Source organism: Dermacentor variabilis, chromosome 4 (genome assembly GCF_050947875.1).
Source record: "Dermacentor variabilis isolate Ectoservices chromosome 4, ASM5094787v1, whole genome shotgun sequence".
Classification (NCBI taxonomy): domain Eukaryota; kingdom Metazoa; phylum Arthropoda; class Arachnida; order Ixodida; family Ixodidae; genus Dermacentor; species Dermacentor variabilis.
In genome coordinates, this window is record NC_134571.1 from 102938248 (window position 1) to 102952554 (window position 14307).

General features: G+C 44.8%; 1 protein-coding gene across 5 annotated transcripts in view; it reads left to right on the forward strand.

Annotated features, from left to right (window-relative positions):
• The window catches only part of LOC142579586 (uncharacterized), a 515154-nt gene extending 512991 nt beyond the window's left edge, over positions 1–2163 (forward strand). For all 5 annotated transcript variants that reach the window (XM_075689952.1, XM_075689955.1, XM_075689957.1 and 2 more), the window contains one exon: positions 1346–2163. In XM_075689952.1, the coding sequence (XP_075546067.1) occupies positions 1346–1577 (232 nt within the window). In that variant the 3' untranslated portion in view covers positions 1578–2163. The remainder of the gene's footprint in view (positions 1–1345) is intronic.
• The last annotated feature ends 12144 nt before the right edge of the window (positions 2164–14307 follow it).

Below are 14307 nucleotides of genomic sequence, written 5' to 3' on the forward strand. Positions count from 1 at the left end.
CTCATTTTCGCCCACTCTTTATTAGCCCATGGGTTTTCCACTTGGCCTATTTTATCAGTAGATGTAAAAGCTATGAGACATTGATCAGTCATTTGCCTTTTCTACTATAAGCGCACATTTTGGCTTCAGTTGATTTGGTCAAAGCTGTATGTTGCATTAGAGAGGTTGGTGTCCGTGCTTGATTATGGAAGAATTAGGTTCCGGTAACCTGAGAATTAAGTTTTAGTGCATTGCATGGCATAAATAGTGGATCGTGAGCTCTCGGAGCCAAAAAAGAAAGTGCGAGGGTCTTATGTGGGTTCCATAATGGCGGGTGTGCTTTAGTAAGCTTCACAGCAATGCAGATATGTTTTGCAGTGAGATTTAACATGCGTAAATAAAATAATACCGGTAAACTGTGGCCTCAGGACATCACCTGAGATTACTAAACGAGACAGAGAGAGAGAGAGAGAGAGAGAGAGAGAGAGAGAGAGAGAGAGAGAGAGAGAGAGAGAGAGAGAGAGAGAGAGAGAGAGAGAGAGAGAGAGAGAGAGAGAGAGAGAGAGAGAGAGAGAGAGAGAGAGAGAGATGAAAAAGGGTAAATGAAAGGCAGGGAGGTTCAACATAACTGAGCCCTGTTGACTACCCTACACTGGGGGAAGGGAAAAGGTACATCTTCAGTGAACCTAAGGGGCAGCGGGGTAATCGAAGTAGAAATCAAGGCAGCACGTGGAGGCGCCTGCGAGCCCCCCAACCAATGGCCCAGTCCAAATTGTAGCTTTGGTGTGCCTGTTGCCCCCTGAGTATGTTGGTGGCACTGCCATATTATGCTAAATAATTAAATGTTGCTTAGACTTACCACTTGCGCGAATTCTCACTTCACTTCACCGCAATACAATTGCTTAGCCGCATTACACAATATTCTTGCGGTGATGTCCTTGCGAAACACATATAAAAGCTTTGTTAAAAAATACAAACGCACTTCTCCGCATAGCTACTCTATTTGCGGCAAAGCCAAGTGTACGGTTCCGTGCACCAAATTTTTAAGGAGGGCCATTTTATCATAATAAAGATGTCTTGTGCCGACTGTAGCATAGATACTATGTCGAATGTCCCCTCTAGCAATGTATCCTCTTGTTCACTGTTTCCAATCTTCCTCCTTCGTTTTTTTTTTAACACCTAGCTTGCTACATGTGTGTACCACTGCCTACACAATCCGTTGTGTGCCTTGTTCTTGCTGCGGTTATCTTGCTAGCGGTACGTAAATGCTGCGTAAAATCAAGTTTGCTCGAGGTTTGCGAACAGGCGCTGCGCCCCAGGTGTTTGAAGCTGTGCTTAACGGGCCGCCTGTTTTGGCTCTGCGCAGGTACCGCGAAGGTGGGATGGGGCTATTGGACACTCCACCGAGTCTTGTCAGTCCTACAAGCATGGCGTCGCTGCTCAGCGCACCGTCGTCAGCGATGACGTCGTCTCCAAGCGCCGGCGAACTCGTCAGCACTCTGTCGGGCAAAATGGCGCGCATGGCGTCGTCCAACGGTATCGGCGACTCCCACGGCAAGCGGTCGTCGCTGTCGCCGGCCAGTTTCATGGAGACCTGAACTCTGCCGCAATTCTCGCCCGCGACGTGAGACAGAAACCAAGCAAACGGAGAGCGTGTTGGCTCGCTTGTTCCCCTCTCCTACGCCGCGCTACACCTGGACTTAGAAAAAAAAAGAATCCCACGAAGATATGATGAACACGAAGTTCTGGAAACGAGACGTGTTGTTGTTTCTCCTCCTCCAAGTGCAATGTTCGTATGCGCCCCTTGCCTACTGCCCCGCGCTCCTTACCCACCAGTCCTCGAGGTTCCCTCCGCGCCCGCTTTTTATTTAAATACGCGGTACTGCATTGTGTCGATGTCCGTTTATGTGCAAAGCAGAGGTGCCGAAACGCTGCCGCGATGGACCTCGTGCAACGCTACCTAGTGTGTGTGTGTGCGTGTGCGTGTGAGTGCGTGTGTTTGTGCGCGCGTGCGTGCGTGCGTAATTGTTCGATTCCTTGATCTGACGGCTTGTTTCGGCAGCATTCAGAGTTCTTCCTCTTTGCATAATTTTTGTCCCTTAAGAGATGGAGGGATGTGTGATCTAGCTCTGAACGATGATGGGAACATGGTGAGGAGGCAAGAAAAAAAAATGGAGGAGAGAATCACATCGCCGCCATCACCCTCTTTTTTACGTGTTGTGGTCCATTGCCCGCGCTTTTGTTTTATATTGGAGTCTGCCATTTCGAATCTGTGTATAACTGCGCTTTCCTTTTTCTTTGTGTTTTTTCTTATAGATGAGTTTTAAGTTCAGTTTCATTATTATTCTTGTGTGTCACATTTGTATCTCAAGGCTGCACCCAGGTGATGCTGCCGTTGTTGCTAATTGACGCTTGCCATAGTGCAAGCACTTGTTCCTTCTACATTTCAAGAAAATGGAGCTGTTATCTTGCCCCTTCATGTGCAGCTCGGATGTCACTACCAGGGGGTCTCGTAAAGCAACGTGGCGAAAAACTGCTGCTTTTCGCCTACTCTGAGTTTAGGAAACATGTACAGTGTAGCAGTGTATAAATTGAAGGAATGCATAAAGTAACAAAGTATAAAGCAAGTGTTTAGCAAAATTGAGGACAAATGTGTCCCCTCACTGGGAGTAAAAGCAATGGGTTCATCTGTATCATGACATACAGGCAACTTTTAAGATGGCGACACAAAGTGTTTGACGTCATCTATGGCTACCCTAAAGCGTGCACTTAAGTGTGCATTTCTAGGGCGCTGCCTAAGTTGAGGTGTTGTTGCCTTGCTGCTACTCTGTTGCTTTTGGCATAACTGAAAAACATAGTGTCGAAGAAAAATCAGTTATATCCTGTAACAAGAAAAAATTCGGCAGAGTCAGTTATGACTGCTTACATGTGGGAATGCGAAAGTATTATAGCCCCATTGGTGAGATGTTTTTTTTTCCCCGCGCGTTCCTTGTCTGCGCAAGCCCTCGCCTGCGTTCTAACTGCGCCTGGTTAAGGCCAGATCAAAACGCGCTCGCTGGCCCGCGAGGAGTTCATAACTCGAAGGACGGCTGAGCGCCGTGTAATTGGCTAAAAATGCTTTTTAAAGCGATGTCGTTAAGGGCCCCGTGTCTCGTAGAAAATCCGATGTCGGCATCTTTGCCGGCGTTGGCGTGCTGTGAGCGAAAATTGCCGTATATATTTAGGTGTATGTATATGCTACACCTTGCTATGTGACGTGCGGCATATGCGGGTTATATTGCCGCACCATTGTATCGCTAAAGTTCACAGCCCACAATCACAGCCCACAAACAAATGTCATGAAACAAAACACTGACAGCGCATGCCTTTTATGTTAAAGCTTCCTAGACCTAAATAATAAATGCGTGAAACAATAACAGAGACCTGAAGACTAAGTAATTTTGGATGTGGCTGTTCACTGTCTCCGCGATCGGCCCACGCAAGGGGCCGCGTGTCTACCAGAAAGTTCGCCTTCGCGCATCGCGTTCGCCCCTACCGTTTCCCTGTAAAAATTACGGTTACATAGTTTATGTAACCGTAATGTTGTTGGGAAGCGTGAGAATCAGTCGGGGATCTTTGAATGTTATCGCTTTCCACTCTTGCAGGCGATGCTTAAGTGTCTTCCAAATTTCATTTTATACGCTTTTTTTATACACTCATGACGTGGCGCCACCTCCTCCCCATTGGCTGCGCTTGTCACGTGCTCAATGACACACGCGATGGGCACACCTTTAGTCATCTAGAACAGTGGAGTCGCCGTGACGTCCGGGAAGCGTGCTCGTCTCGCACCCCGGAGGTCCGGGTTCGATTCCCACCTAGACCGAAATTCACCACATTTTCAATTTACTTCGTATACAGGAACTTCCCTGAGAAATTTGACGTCAGTCCGAGCATTTATTGTCGTGTTTTTGCTGTTTGCGCCGTCGGTCATTTTTGGTACCATCCTTCGGTCTCGTCACTGACTGTGACGGATTTTCGCGTAATGGGGCATGTAATGCTTTCGCATTAAAACCAAACACAGCTCTCCGCGCAAACCATTTTTACTTTGGCAGTGTGGTATTTTGGTGCTCTACTACCTTGAAGTTCTCTGCCTGCTGGAGATTGTAGAAGCGGCAGTCAGTTGAAGTCCTAAGCTCCAACGACAAGGAACAAGTTCCCAACGAATTATTTTGGCGCCGGTCGGAGTCGTCAAGAACAATGCGACGCTGAGGCCGGCGCTCGCTCGACGCTGAAGTCTGCCTATGCCAGACCATAGCGCTGACGCCCGAAGTGGCTAGCGAAGCATGAAATTTGGTCCATGTGGGTCGAAGCTGAAAATCAGTCGGAAACTTGTTCCTTGTGGTTCGGCCTTTAGTGTTGTATCCCTGATTATTGTGTCATAATGGGCCATCGAATCCTGCCCAACGTTATCCCATGCCAGAGCCAGCCTCCCTTTATAATTTCTTTTTGTCGTATGAACATGCTCAACCATTGTAAACATACAATCTAGTCTGTGATGTTGCATTTGAAGGCATGGCATTATTTTCAGTGTACAACGACCCAGTTTAGGATGTTTTCAGTGGGTCTGCTTCCTTCATCAGTGCTAACAAGTGTGTTCAAATGACTTGTTTTTTTGAATTTTTTTCTTCATCCATGTAACGTATTCCTTTCTCTAATTTTGTTACGATGCTTCAGACTTACGCGTATTTATGCAATTGACTCAAGCAGAAAGCATCATAGAAACTTTCTTGATGAGCTTTTCCATTCTAATAGGCATGGGAAAATGATATTCCGTAACTGCTGCAAGTCTTTAATGTAATAATTTCTGATATATATTAGGCAATTGTCTGTATCATATTTCTTTGATTTACTGTTGCAGTAAGTGTTGCCCTCAGCTGGGGATAAGTGCAAGACTAGACTTTTCAAACTTGTGAACCTATTTATGGCGTCTCTTTCTGTAAGATAAACTCATGGCATGCTTATTCATCATTCTCGTCGCTATTGTTAACTGTGTTCTTTATTTTTCTCATTTTTACTTAAGCATTAATTGTTGATTATGAGAACTGCTCTGGGTGTCATACCAGTGGATCCCTCAGAAACGAAATCTGAGCTGACATTTCAAAGCACGCAAGTTGTTTGTGGGATATGTTCTATCTCCCTCACTTTTCTAGAGTTTTGTTAGTGCATATCGAGCAGGTAATAGAAGGGTGTAGAAAATCAAAGCCTTACTCATGTATTTCTTTTCCTGCCATCAATTTATTTCGCATATTTTATGCTTGTCTAGGAAACAAACACCTAGCTGGCATTATGCTTTCGCCCACTCACTGAATGTGTTCAAACCCTTGTAACAGCACAGTTTTTCATCCATTCCCATGAAGACTAAAAAAAAAAAAAACATGCAAAACACTTCTGTGAAAAAAAAAGGCTAGCTAACAGTGTACAGAACTTTCAAATACATGTCAATATTGTGCTTTTTAGATAATGGAGAATAGTGTGCGTGCTATAATTCTGGCAGTTACACTGCACACAACACAAACATCACTACTAGGAAATGCAAGTTTTGTTGTAATTCGAGATTTTTGGATATTAATTTAATAAACTGGCCAACACTTTCCAGTTCTCATATAGCTACTTTTCAACTTCGTACAATGAGCGGAACTCTTAAACGGAGCTACAATGAAACGAACTATCTTTTTATGGCTAATCTTTATGGCGAGTGGTCTGTAAAGGCTGCACACGCAATATTTCCCACTTGGTGTGTGTGTTTGTGTTTTTTTAAATAGAAGGCCATCTTAGAAATGCACGATTTTGTGAGCAGTGTTATCTTCGTGCAACGCTGCGCCACGTCAGAAATAACTGATGTCAGTGCAGCCATGTTCACAGTCCTCAAGACACTAGTCGTGATGGAGATGCCACACAATTTTAATGCATCTACCTGTCTACTCACTCTTTTCACAACTGAACCCTTCAGTGTTCCACAAACAACTGTTCATTATTAAACTGACCTTTTTATTTAACATACCGGTGGAGTTCTCATAAAGTATTGTTTCGAAATCTCGTTTTGGAGCAGTATTTATTGCAGGCGTTCTCTCCAGATCGCTAATGCGATCGACATGTCTGCTGACCGGAAACATAACGTTGGATAGCAGTAGGCAAACAGTGGCTTGTTACTGTATGTTAGATTTTAAAACTTTGCAAGTGTGCGTGTTCATTGTCAACTGCAACAAAGCATATGTGCACCTGAGAGTCAGAAAGCTGATCTGATGTAGAAAGAAAATACCTTGCACCTCTCTTCGAAGAGAGAGTTTGAGTGCCCTTCCTTGCATGAGTGATTTCAACACTGTTTACTATGTGTACATTATAGACCAATTAAAACTACGAAGAAAACTTGAAATCAAGCTCGTTCTCATTTATTAAACTGCAATCGTCAACATGGAGGAAAAATTTACGCCCAGTACGAATTACTGCTTGGTTATCGCTTTTTAATGCGATAGTCTGATATGGATAAAAACAGAACCGTCAGCATTGTTATCCGAGTTTGGAATACAGTTTGATTCCTGAAGCAGTGTAAACAAAGGCGTGGGGGGAGCGGTATCCGCTCAGTAAAAATTACATATACATGCAAGGGTTTCAATATGATCGCATTATACCCATAAAAGCAGCCTTCGGCGATGGTGGAAGGTACGCCCTCGGTGACATTTCCATCGAATTATTTACTAGACTAATAATAATATTATACTGTGTGGAAGAGTGTACTATACTAGTCATGGACGAGTAGTTCACTGTATATAGTAAGCGCGCGTTATGAAGCTGAATGCCTTGCGGATCATTTTCTTTTCTCCTTTGTAGTAACGATGTAATCACTGTGCTGCAAACACCAGTTGTTTCCACCAAATAATATACAGCTCACTAGCACTTAGCTAGACAACGACGTCAGCGGAACAAAGTTGGTGAAACATTACCATGAGACTGCTGTGTCGGTCAGGCGCGCAGCGGTAATGTCATGAGACGCACCAATGCCTCATAAAGATTAGGGCCAACATTCACAAATTTAGTGCGCTTAAACTAAAGCACACGTGCGTGTCAAGGCAATGTGCTCCGCATTTGCGTAACAGGATCCTGCATGATTCAGTTATCCATATAAATAAATCTTCCGTAAGATAAAATCCATCTCTAATGTCGAACTCGTTGCAGCATTATATCACTTAACTTTTTTATGTTAACAGCTGTACGAGTACTTGTCAAAATATCACTTAGATCCCAACTAGTACCAGTTCCTACTATACAATTGGCCAAAGTTCCAGTTGGAATCAAAATGGAACCACTTGCTTGCAGTACAGCTGGTTCAGGTTCCAGTTGTGTCCCAACAGGGACCATTTGCTTCCAGCACAACTGGTGATGGTTCCCGTTGGATCCCAACTGGAACCAGTTGCTGTCCAGTCGGCTTGTAACTGGAACCAGTTGCATCCCATTTAGTTTCTAACTGGGACCGGTTGATTTGTAAATGCGACCAGTTGGTCCCAGTAAATGCCAGTTAGAACCAATTGGATTCCAGTTGAATGTTTTCACCTGGGGAGGGGGAAGATGAGGTACAGAATGGGTAGAACCAACGCAGTCGCGAATAGCCTTGCCACTTTTCACTCGCAGTTACCATACAAGCTGGGGATGGAGGGTACATCTGGAAAAGTGAGCACACGACAGCGGTTCCACAAACAACCGAAGTCTTCCACAAACAAACACTTTCCCTACACCACTACTCATGCCCCGAATACACCCAGGAGCATACTCATAGCACTATAAGACATGCAATACACCACGTGCAGACCTTCATCACATTATATATGGGCATGCCCATGAGCTCCAGGCAATATATCAGACACAGCACAAACGACAATGCTGAAATAATGACCCCTGAGCCGTCGGAGGCTATACTGCCCAGCGAATGCCCAGAGGACCAGCCCTGGGCTGTCCGGCTGGCGGAGGACGCCGCTACGGTTCAAGGCCTGGCCTGCGTCTGACGGAAAGGGGAGCTCCACGGGACTAGCCTCCCGGCCCCTCCGTTACTCTTTCGAACCCAGCAGGGACATTTCAAAGAAGATGTATAATCTCGCTCTCTCTATGGGTGTGGGAGTAGAAAGTAGTAGAAAGGAACGCGCGGGCAGCGTTTGCAATAGTTTTGCGCGGGGGTTCAAACGCAATTACGACAGGTAAGATGGCATTATGGCGACGCCAGTGCGTTCTCGTTGAAACGGTCAATGGTGCAAAGGACTCTGGTTCAAAACTATTGGGTTTGATAAAGCATATATTATTTAGGCGCGTAATAGTGTGACTTAGCTGGGAATGTACGGATGTTAACTGCGACCTGGTGTGTGAGGCCAATCAGAACGCACAGTCACTAGCGTCAGTGTCACATGTACCATGCGTCACTTCCGCTGCCAGAAGTGCCGTTGCGAGTAGCTGTGGTTTGAGGAGGCGGTTTCTTCAGTGAAATAAAACAATAGATACTTTGCTTTCAGCGTTCCCGCTGGCGCTAAAATATCGCCACATCCAACAGTACCAGAAGAAGCGATGAGCCGAGATGCTTAACTTGTGTCGTTCGGGGGGGGGGGGGGGGGGGGCTCACGTTGCAGTTCGGCCTCCTCCTTAGGAGGAAGCTTTAGCTCAGGTGCTCCTATCTAAATACATGTAGAACGAGAATTAGTTTTTCTGGGCAACCACTGCACCAAATTTGACGAGGTTTGTTGCATTTAAAGGAATAACTTAAATTCTAGTGACTTCTTGTTTCGCATCTTTTAGTTAGGCTGTCAATTGTTTATTAAAAATTGGCAAATATTTCACATTTCCAGAAAACGAAACTATCAAGTTTAAAACTCTAACTCAACAATAAAAAGTGATATCACAATTCTGTGAAGTGCACCTTATAGTGCATCTACAGCGGAAAAAATTGATATATTACAAATGATTCTAAAAAATTTAGTATTATGGAAATACGGCTTTTGCAGAACCCTTGTACTCAACGTAACCAATTCACGTAAGATATAAACTGACATACCAAATTTGTGCGCTTTGACTGTCATAGTAGATGCCTTTTACATAACGGCGATATCTGTTCTTGATGCAAACCTACTAGTTTGTAAACATCGTGCTTCTATCTTTTTCGAACTTTCAAAATTTTCAAAATATTTTAAACAAAATTCAGGCCCTAAATCCCGCTTCCAACAGGCACTATAATTCAACTTTGTCTCTAAAATGCAACAAATTTCATTAGAAGCGATCCAGGGGTTATCTCAGAAAAATGTTTCTGCGTTTTACATGTATCTGAATAGATCGCGTCGAAGTTGGGCCCGAGCTAAAGCTTTCTCCTAAACAATTTGTCGAGGGATCAAATACATGAATAATAACTGCATTGGCATTGCCAAAGATGCTGCAAGTGAATTATTGAACGCTACGCACTGTCAGAACAAGTAAAATATTTAAATTATGGGGTTTTACATGCCAAAACCACTTTCTGATTATGAGGCACGCCGTAGTGGAGGACTCCGGAAATTTCGACCACCTGGGGTTCTTTAACGTGCATCTAAATCTAAGTACACGGGTGTTTTCGCCCCCATCGAAATGCGGCCGCAGTGGGCGGGATTCGATCCCGCGACCTCGCGCTCAGCAGCCTAACACCATAGCCACTGAGCAACCACGGCGGGTAAGTAAAATATTTAGTTTTTTTCTATAAAAGAATTTACTCTTATGTGCCGAAAATTGTGCCCAAAGTAAATGATATCAATACTTTCATGTTTTTGTCTATTCAATAAGTAAAGAAAGTGCTAATAATAATAAGTAAAGTAAATAAGTAAAGTAAACTATGTGCTAATATTTTAACACGATGTATATACCACCCGCTCACTAGACAACGTGTTATTAGGCGACAGTATCGATTGTACTTTTGAGACTTTCGACTACATAAGTGTGAAGACATTTGCCATGTATATTGTATGTACCCGCTGACCCGCTGACTAGAAAATGTGCTATTAGGCGACAGTATCGTTTGTACTATTGAGACTTTCGACTACATAGGTGTGGAGACATAGTGTGCTTGTGTGAAAAGACTATTTGATATGTAACCGTGCACCCTGAATGATGTATGACGGAACCACCCAAGAGATAAGGAGTAGCCGGCGCCTTAAATTGCGCGCCAACATCTCCTTATATCATATGAATAAAAAAAAAAGTGTCACACCAACTTTAGAACTATATCAGTTCGAAACCAGCAAACCATTGCATACCACTTATATGAAAAATGTAAAGGTCATGAAATGAACAAGTTGAGGACAAATATGTTAATGAAACTTTGTCATTCAAGAACCTTGTTTCCATTCTTGCACACATGCAACGGCCAGTGAAAAATCTCAATGAGGCTGTCATTTGCTCCAATGTATTACCAGAGTCCTTCCATTTTTTTTTCTGGTCACGAAACTGCCGCCTCAGTTTCATATAGAACCAGCGCCCGCCGCTAGAGGCGCAACCGTGCATGAGAGGGCATGCCAACGCCGCTACCGCCGTGGTTGTGTGTGGGGCAGCCTCGGTATTCTAGCTTTCTCAACTTCCTCAACCATCGCTATAGCTTCAAGTAATTATCTTCAACATTGAATATGCTTAAATTACTGCCTGAGCGCGTCTTCTGCCATGATATGAGCGCCCGGGACGAAAGAAAAGCTGCTCATAACATGGAGCTTGCGGCGGTCTCAGACCAATAAAAATTTTAAAAATCTGGGATTTTAAGAGCCAGAACCGCGATACGATTATGAGGCACGCCGTAGTGGGGGACTCAGGATTAATTTTCACCACCTGGGATCCTTTAAAATGCACCTAAATTTAAATAAACGTAAATAAATATCTGAATGAGGTTCAGGTAGGATTAATGCAAGACAAACTTCGCTACTAAATGTCTTTAAATGCACCTAAAGGTCTGCAAAGCGATGCCATTTCTGAATGAGATTTAGGTAGGATTAATGCAAGACAAACTTCGCTACTAAATGTCGTTAAAATGTACCTAAATTTAAATAAACGGGTCTTTTGCATTTCGCCCCCGTCGAAATGCGTCCGCTGTACACGGCCGGGCGGTCTCGGTCCAGATTTCTTCATCATCGCTGTTCGCCGCAACACTTCGGTGGGCTCCGCTTTTTAATATTTGCCTGGAATTAAACGCCGCGCATTCGCAACAAAGCACCAGTGGTCCCACTTATCACCAGATGCAAACATATGGGCTGTTGCACCCCCGCTTACCCTTAAGTAAGCGCTAACTCTCCGTTGCGCATAGCGCCAGATTGTTCGCCGAGCATGCGCACAGCTGTTCACTAAATTTCTGTTAAACTGTGGCAGAGAAGGACTCTGACTGTGGGCAGTATCTTATAAGGAGATCAAAAGAATGAAATTGTTATTGCAAAGGGCTGCTACCGTAGAATACTTAATGACAAAGAAAAGAAAATTGAGCTGCTCCGTGCGCTCAAGGTTTCTCTGCAAAGCTATGCCATTTCTGAATGAGATTTAGGTAGGATTAATGCAAGACAAACTTCGCTACTAAATGTCTTCGGTGCAGCTTTTAGCAACGGATTAAGGCGAACGTGAAGTGTTAGGAGCTGCACAGTTGAAACTAGCTGTATTTTAATTAGGCAATTGCCTTAGCAAGCAGTCGTTTAGAAGCGTCAGTACGTAAGCCAAGCACTCATTCACGCTGCTCGTGGTTTCGACGCAGGAACGATGAGACTAGGTATTTTGGTTCTTAATGCGCAACTATTTACAATATGTTAAAACTTTATAATTCGATCAAGAAAAGAAATAGAACGTGTTGGTGCAAAAACAACAAACCAGCACGATCATTTATCATGTAAAATAAGCGGAGCGAAATACAGACAGCACAGAGGCGTCCGGTCGCGAATGGTCCACCATTCACAATTCAAGAAATTTGTTAAAAGCATGACACTGATATATAAGGGCTCATTCACACCGGCGACTTGAGGAGGTCGCGCGACCATTTGCGACTCGCAATCAAAAAGCGACCGAAGGCGACTGATGTTCACACCGGCAAGCCCGGCTGAGCGCGACCCGTAAGTCGCAATCCCGGAGATTATCGTTCTCAGCGAGAACTCTCGGAATCTACGCGGAATTTGAACGCGACGCCGGAGGAGGCCGGATGTAGACACACGAAAGATCAATTCCGGTGCGCCGCTGATTGGTTTATCAGTTTTGCGACCATGGTCGCGCGACTGAAAAATCGCGCAGAGAGCGACTGGCCCAACATGGTCGCTTTTCAAGAAAGGCGACCGTTTGCGACCAACTTGGTCGCGCGACCACTGTCAGTCGCCGGTGTGAGTGAGCCCTAAAGAAATAACATCAAACGTGAGGATATGCATCGGGGGGGGGGGGGGGGCAGGAAACAAACACCAGCAAACGAATGGCATTAAATACAGAATGCATAATCGACTGTTTCTATAAACAAGAAAGTGTAAAGCATAAGCATTTCATAACACATGGCAAAACACAAGTAGCCAAATCACAAATACAGCAATTTTTTTTTAAATGGCTTGTTAGAGATACTTCTTCCGTTGTTACTTGCAACACGTGTTCGGCATCGTTGTCCTACCCCGCCACTTCAACTAAACAGCCGAGTACTCGAAAAATAGCGCAGCACATGCACAGAACAGACCCGATCACTCAGCTCGCCTCGCACTGCGCACGCCTTTCGATACGCGAACGATGCCCTCTGTGGCACAGTGGCGCCGCGTCGCGGCACTTTTGGGCAGCATATGAACCTCTCCCATAGCGTGACGGCGGAGTTTCGTGACCAGAAAAACATGGAAGGACTCTGGTATTACGAAGCAGCTGTCACCGGTCCTGTATCGTGAGTAATTGCACCGAAATTATAGTCGCAACAGAGAGCACGCATAAAAAGCAGCAGTTCTGCAAAATGCACGAGGGCGAGTCAAATGTAAGCGATACAATGCGAATATATGACAAACGGAGTACTTTATTTAAAAGTAGTCTCCATGAGCAATCATATATTTGCCCCATTGACTACCGAGTCGCGTGATTCCCGTCTCATAATACTCCTTGGGCTGCTGCTCCAAAAAGTCTGCAACTGACTCTTTCACGTCATCGTCCGACAGGAATCTGGTTGCCTTGTGCTGTTTTTTTCAGTTGCCCCAAAATGTGGAAGTCGCAAGGCGACAGATCTGAGCTGTATGGCGGATATTGCAGCGCTTCTCACTTTAACTTCGCCAGTTTTATATTAACCGCATCAGCGACGTGGGGACGGGCATTGTCGTGGAACAAGATGACCCCATTCGCCAATTTTCCACGTGGTTTGTTCTTGATTGCGACACGTAGCCGATCCCGCGTTTCACAATATCGGAAACAGTTGATAGCCTCCCAAGATTTAGCAAATTCTATCAGTAATGGTCCCTGACGATCGAAAAAGAAAAGTCAACAACACCTTTCCGGCGGAAATGACGGCCTTTGCTTTCTTGGGGGTGGTGAATGCGAATGTTTCCACTGTAAGCTTTGCCGTCGTGTTTCAGGCTCGTAGAAGTGGCACCATGGTTCGTCCCCGATCACAATTGCAGACATGAAGTCGTCACCCTCATTGTGATACCGGGTCAGATGTGTCAAAGCAGCGCCGAACTTCTCCGTCTTCTGGCAGTGGTTCACAATCTCGGGCATCTATTGCGTACACAAGAGCCGATAACTGAGATGTTCATGAATTATGGCGTGAACGGAACCGTGCCTGATGCTCTGGAAGTTCAAAGATGCTTATTCTCCGTTCTTGTCTCATCAGCTCATCAACCATTGCAATTTTGTTGGGGGTGATTGCATGGTGACTTTGACCCGGTCTTGGATCGCCTTTGCAACTTTCACGTCCTTCTTTCAACAGTTTGCTCCAACGCTTCACAGTGGCCAATGAAATACAATGTTCAACGTACACGGCAGCCATACGGCTACTAATTTTTTGGAGGTAAACACCTTCAGCTATCAGAAAACTCACGACACCACGCTGTTCAACTTCTGGAGCGTCCATAACGTCACGCAACTATGTTCAATCCAGTGTATGAGAGCATTAAAGAACCTTTATTCTCACACCTGCGTGTGACTTTTGTAAATGAGACATATCCCTCTCTTCTACGCACATGCCTCGCAGATAATGAACCGAACTATTATTGCGTGGGGTGGGTAGGCTCATTTTCATTTGACTCGCCCTGGTACATTAGAAATGCGAAGATACAATGGGATACGCCAATGCGAAGATGGAGCTTGATAAAGGGC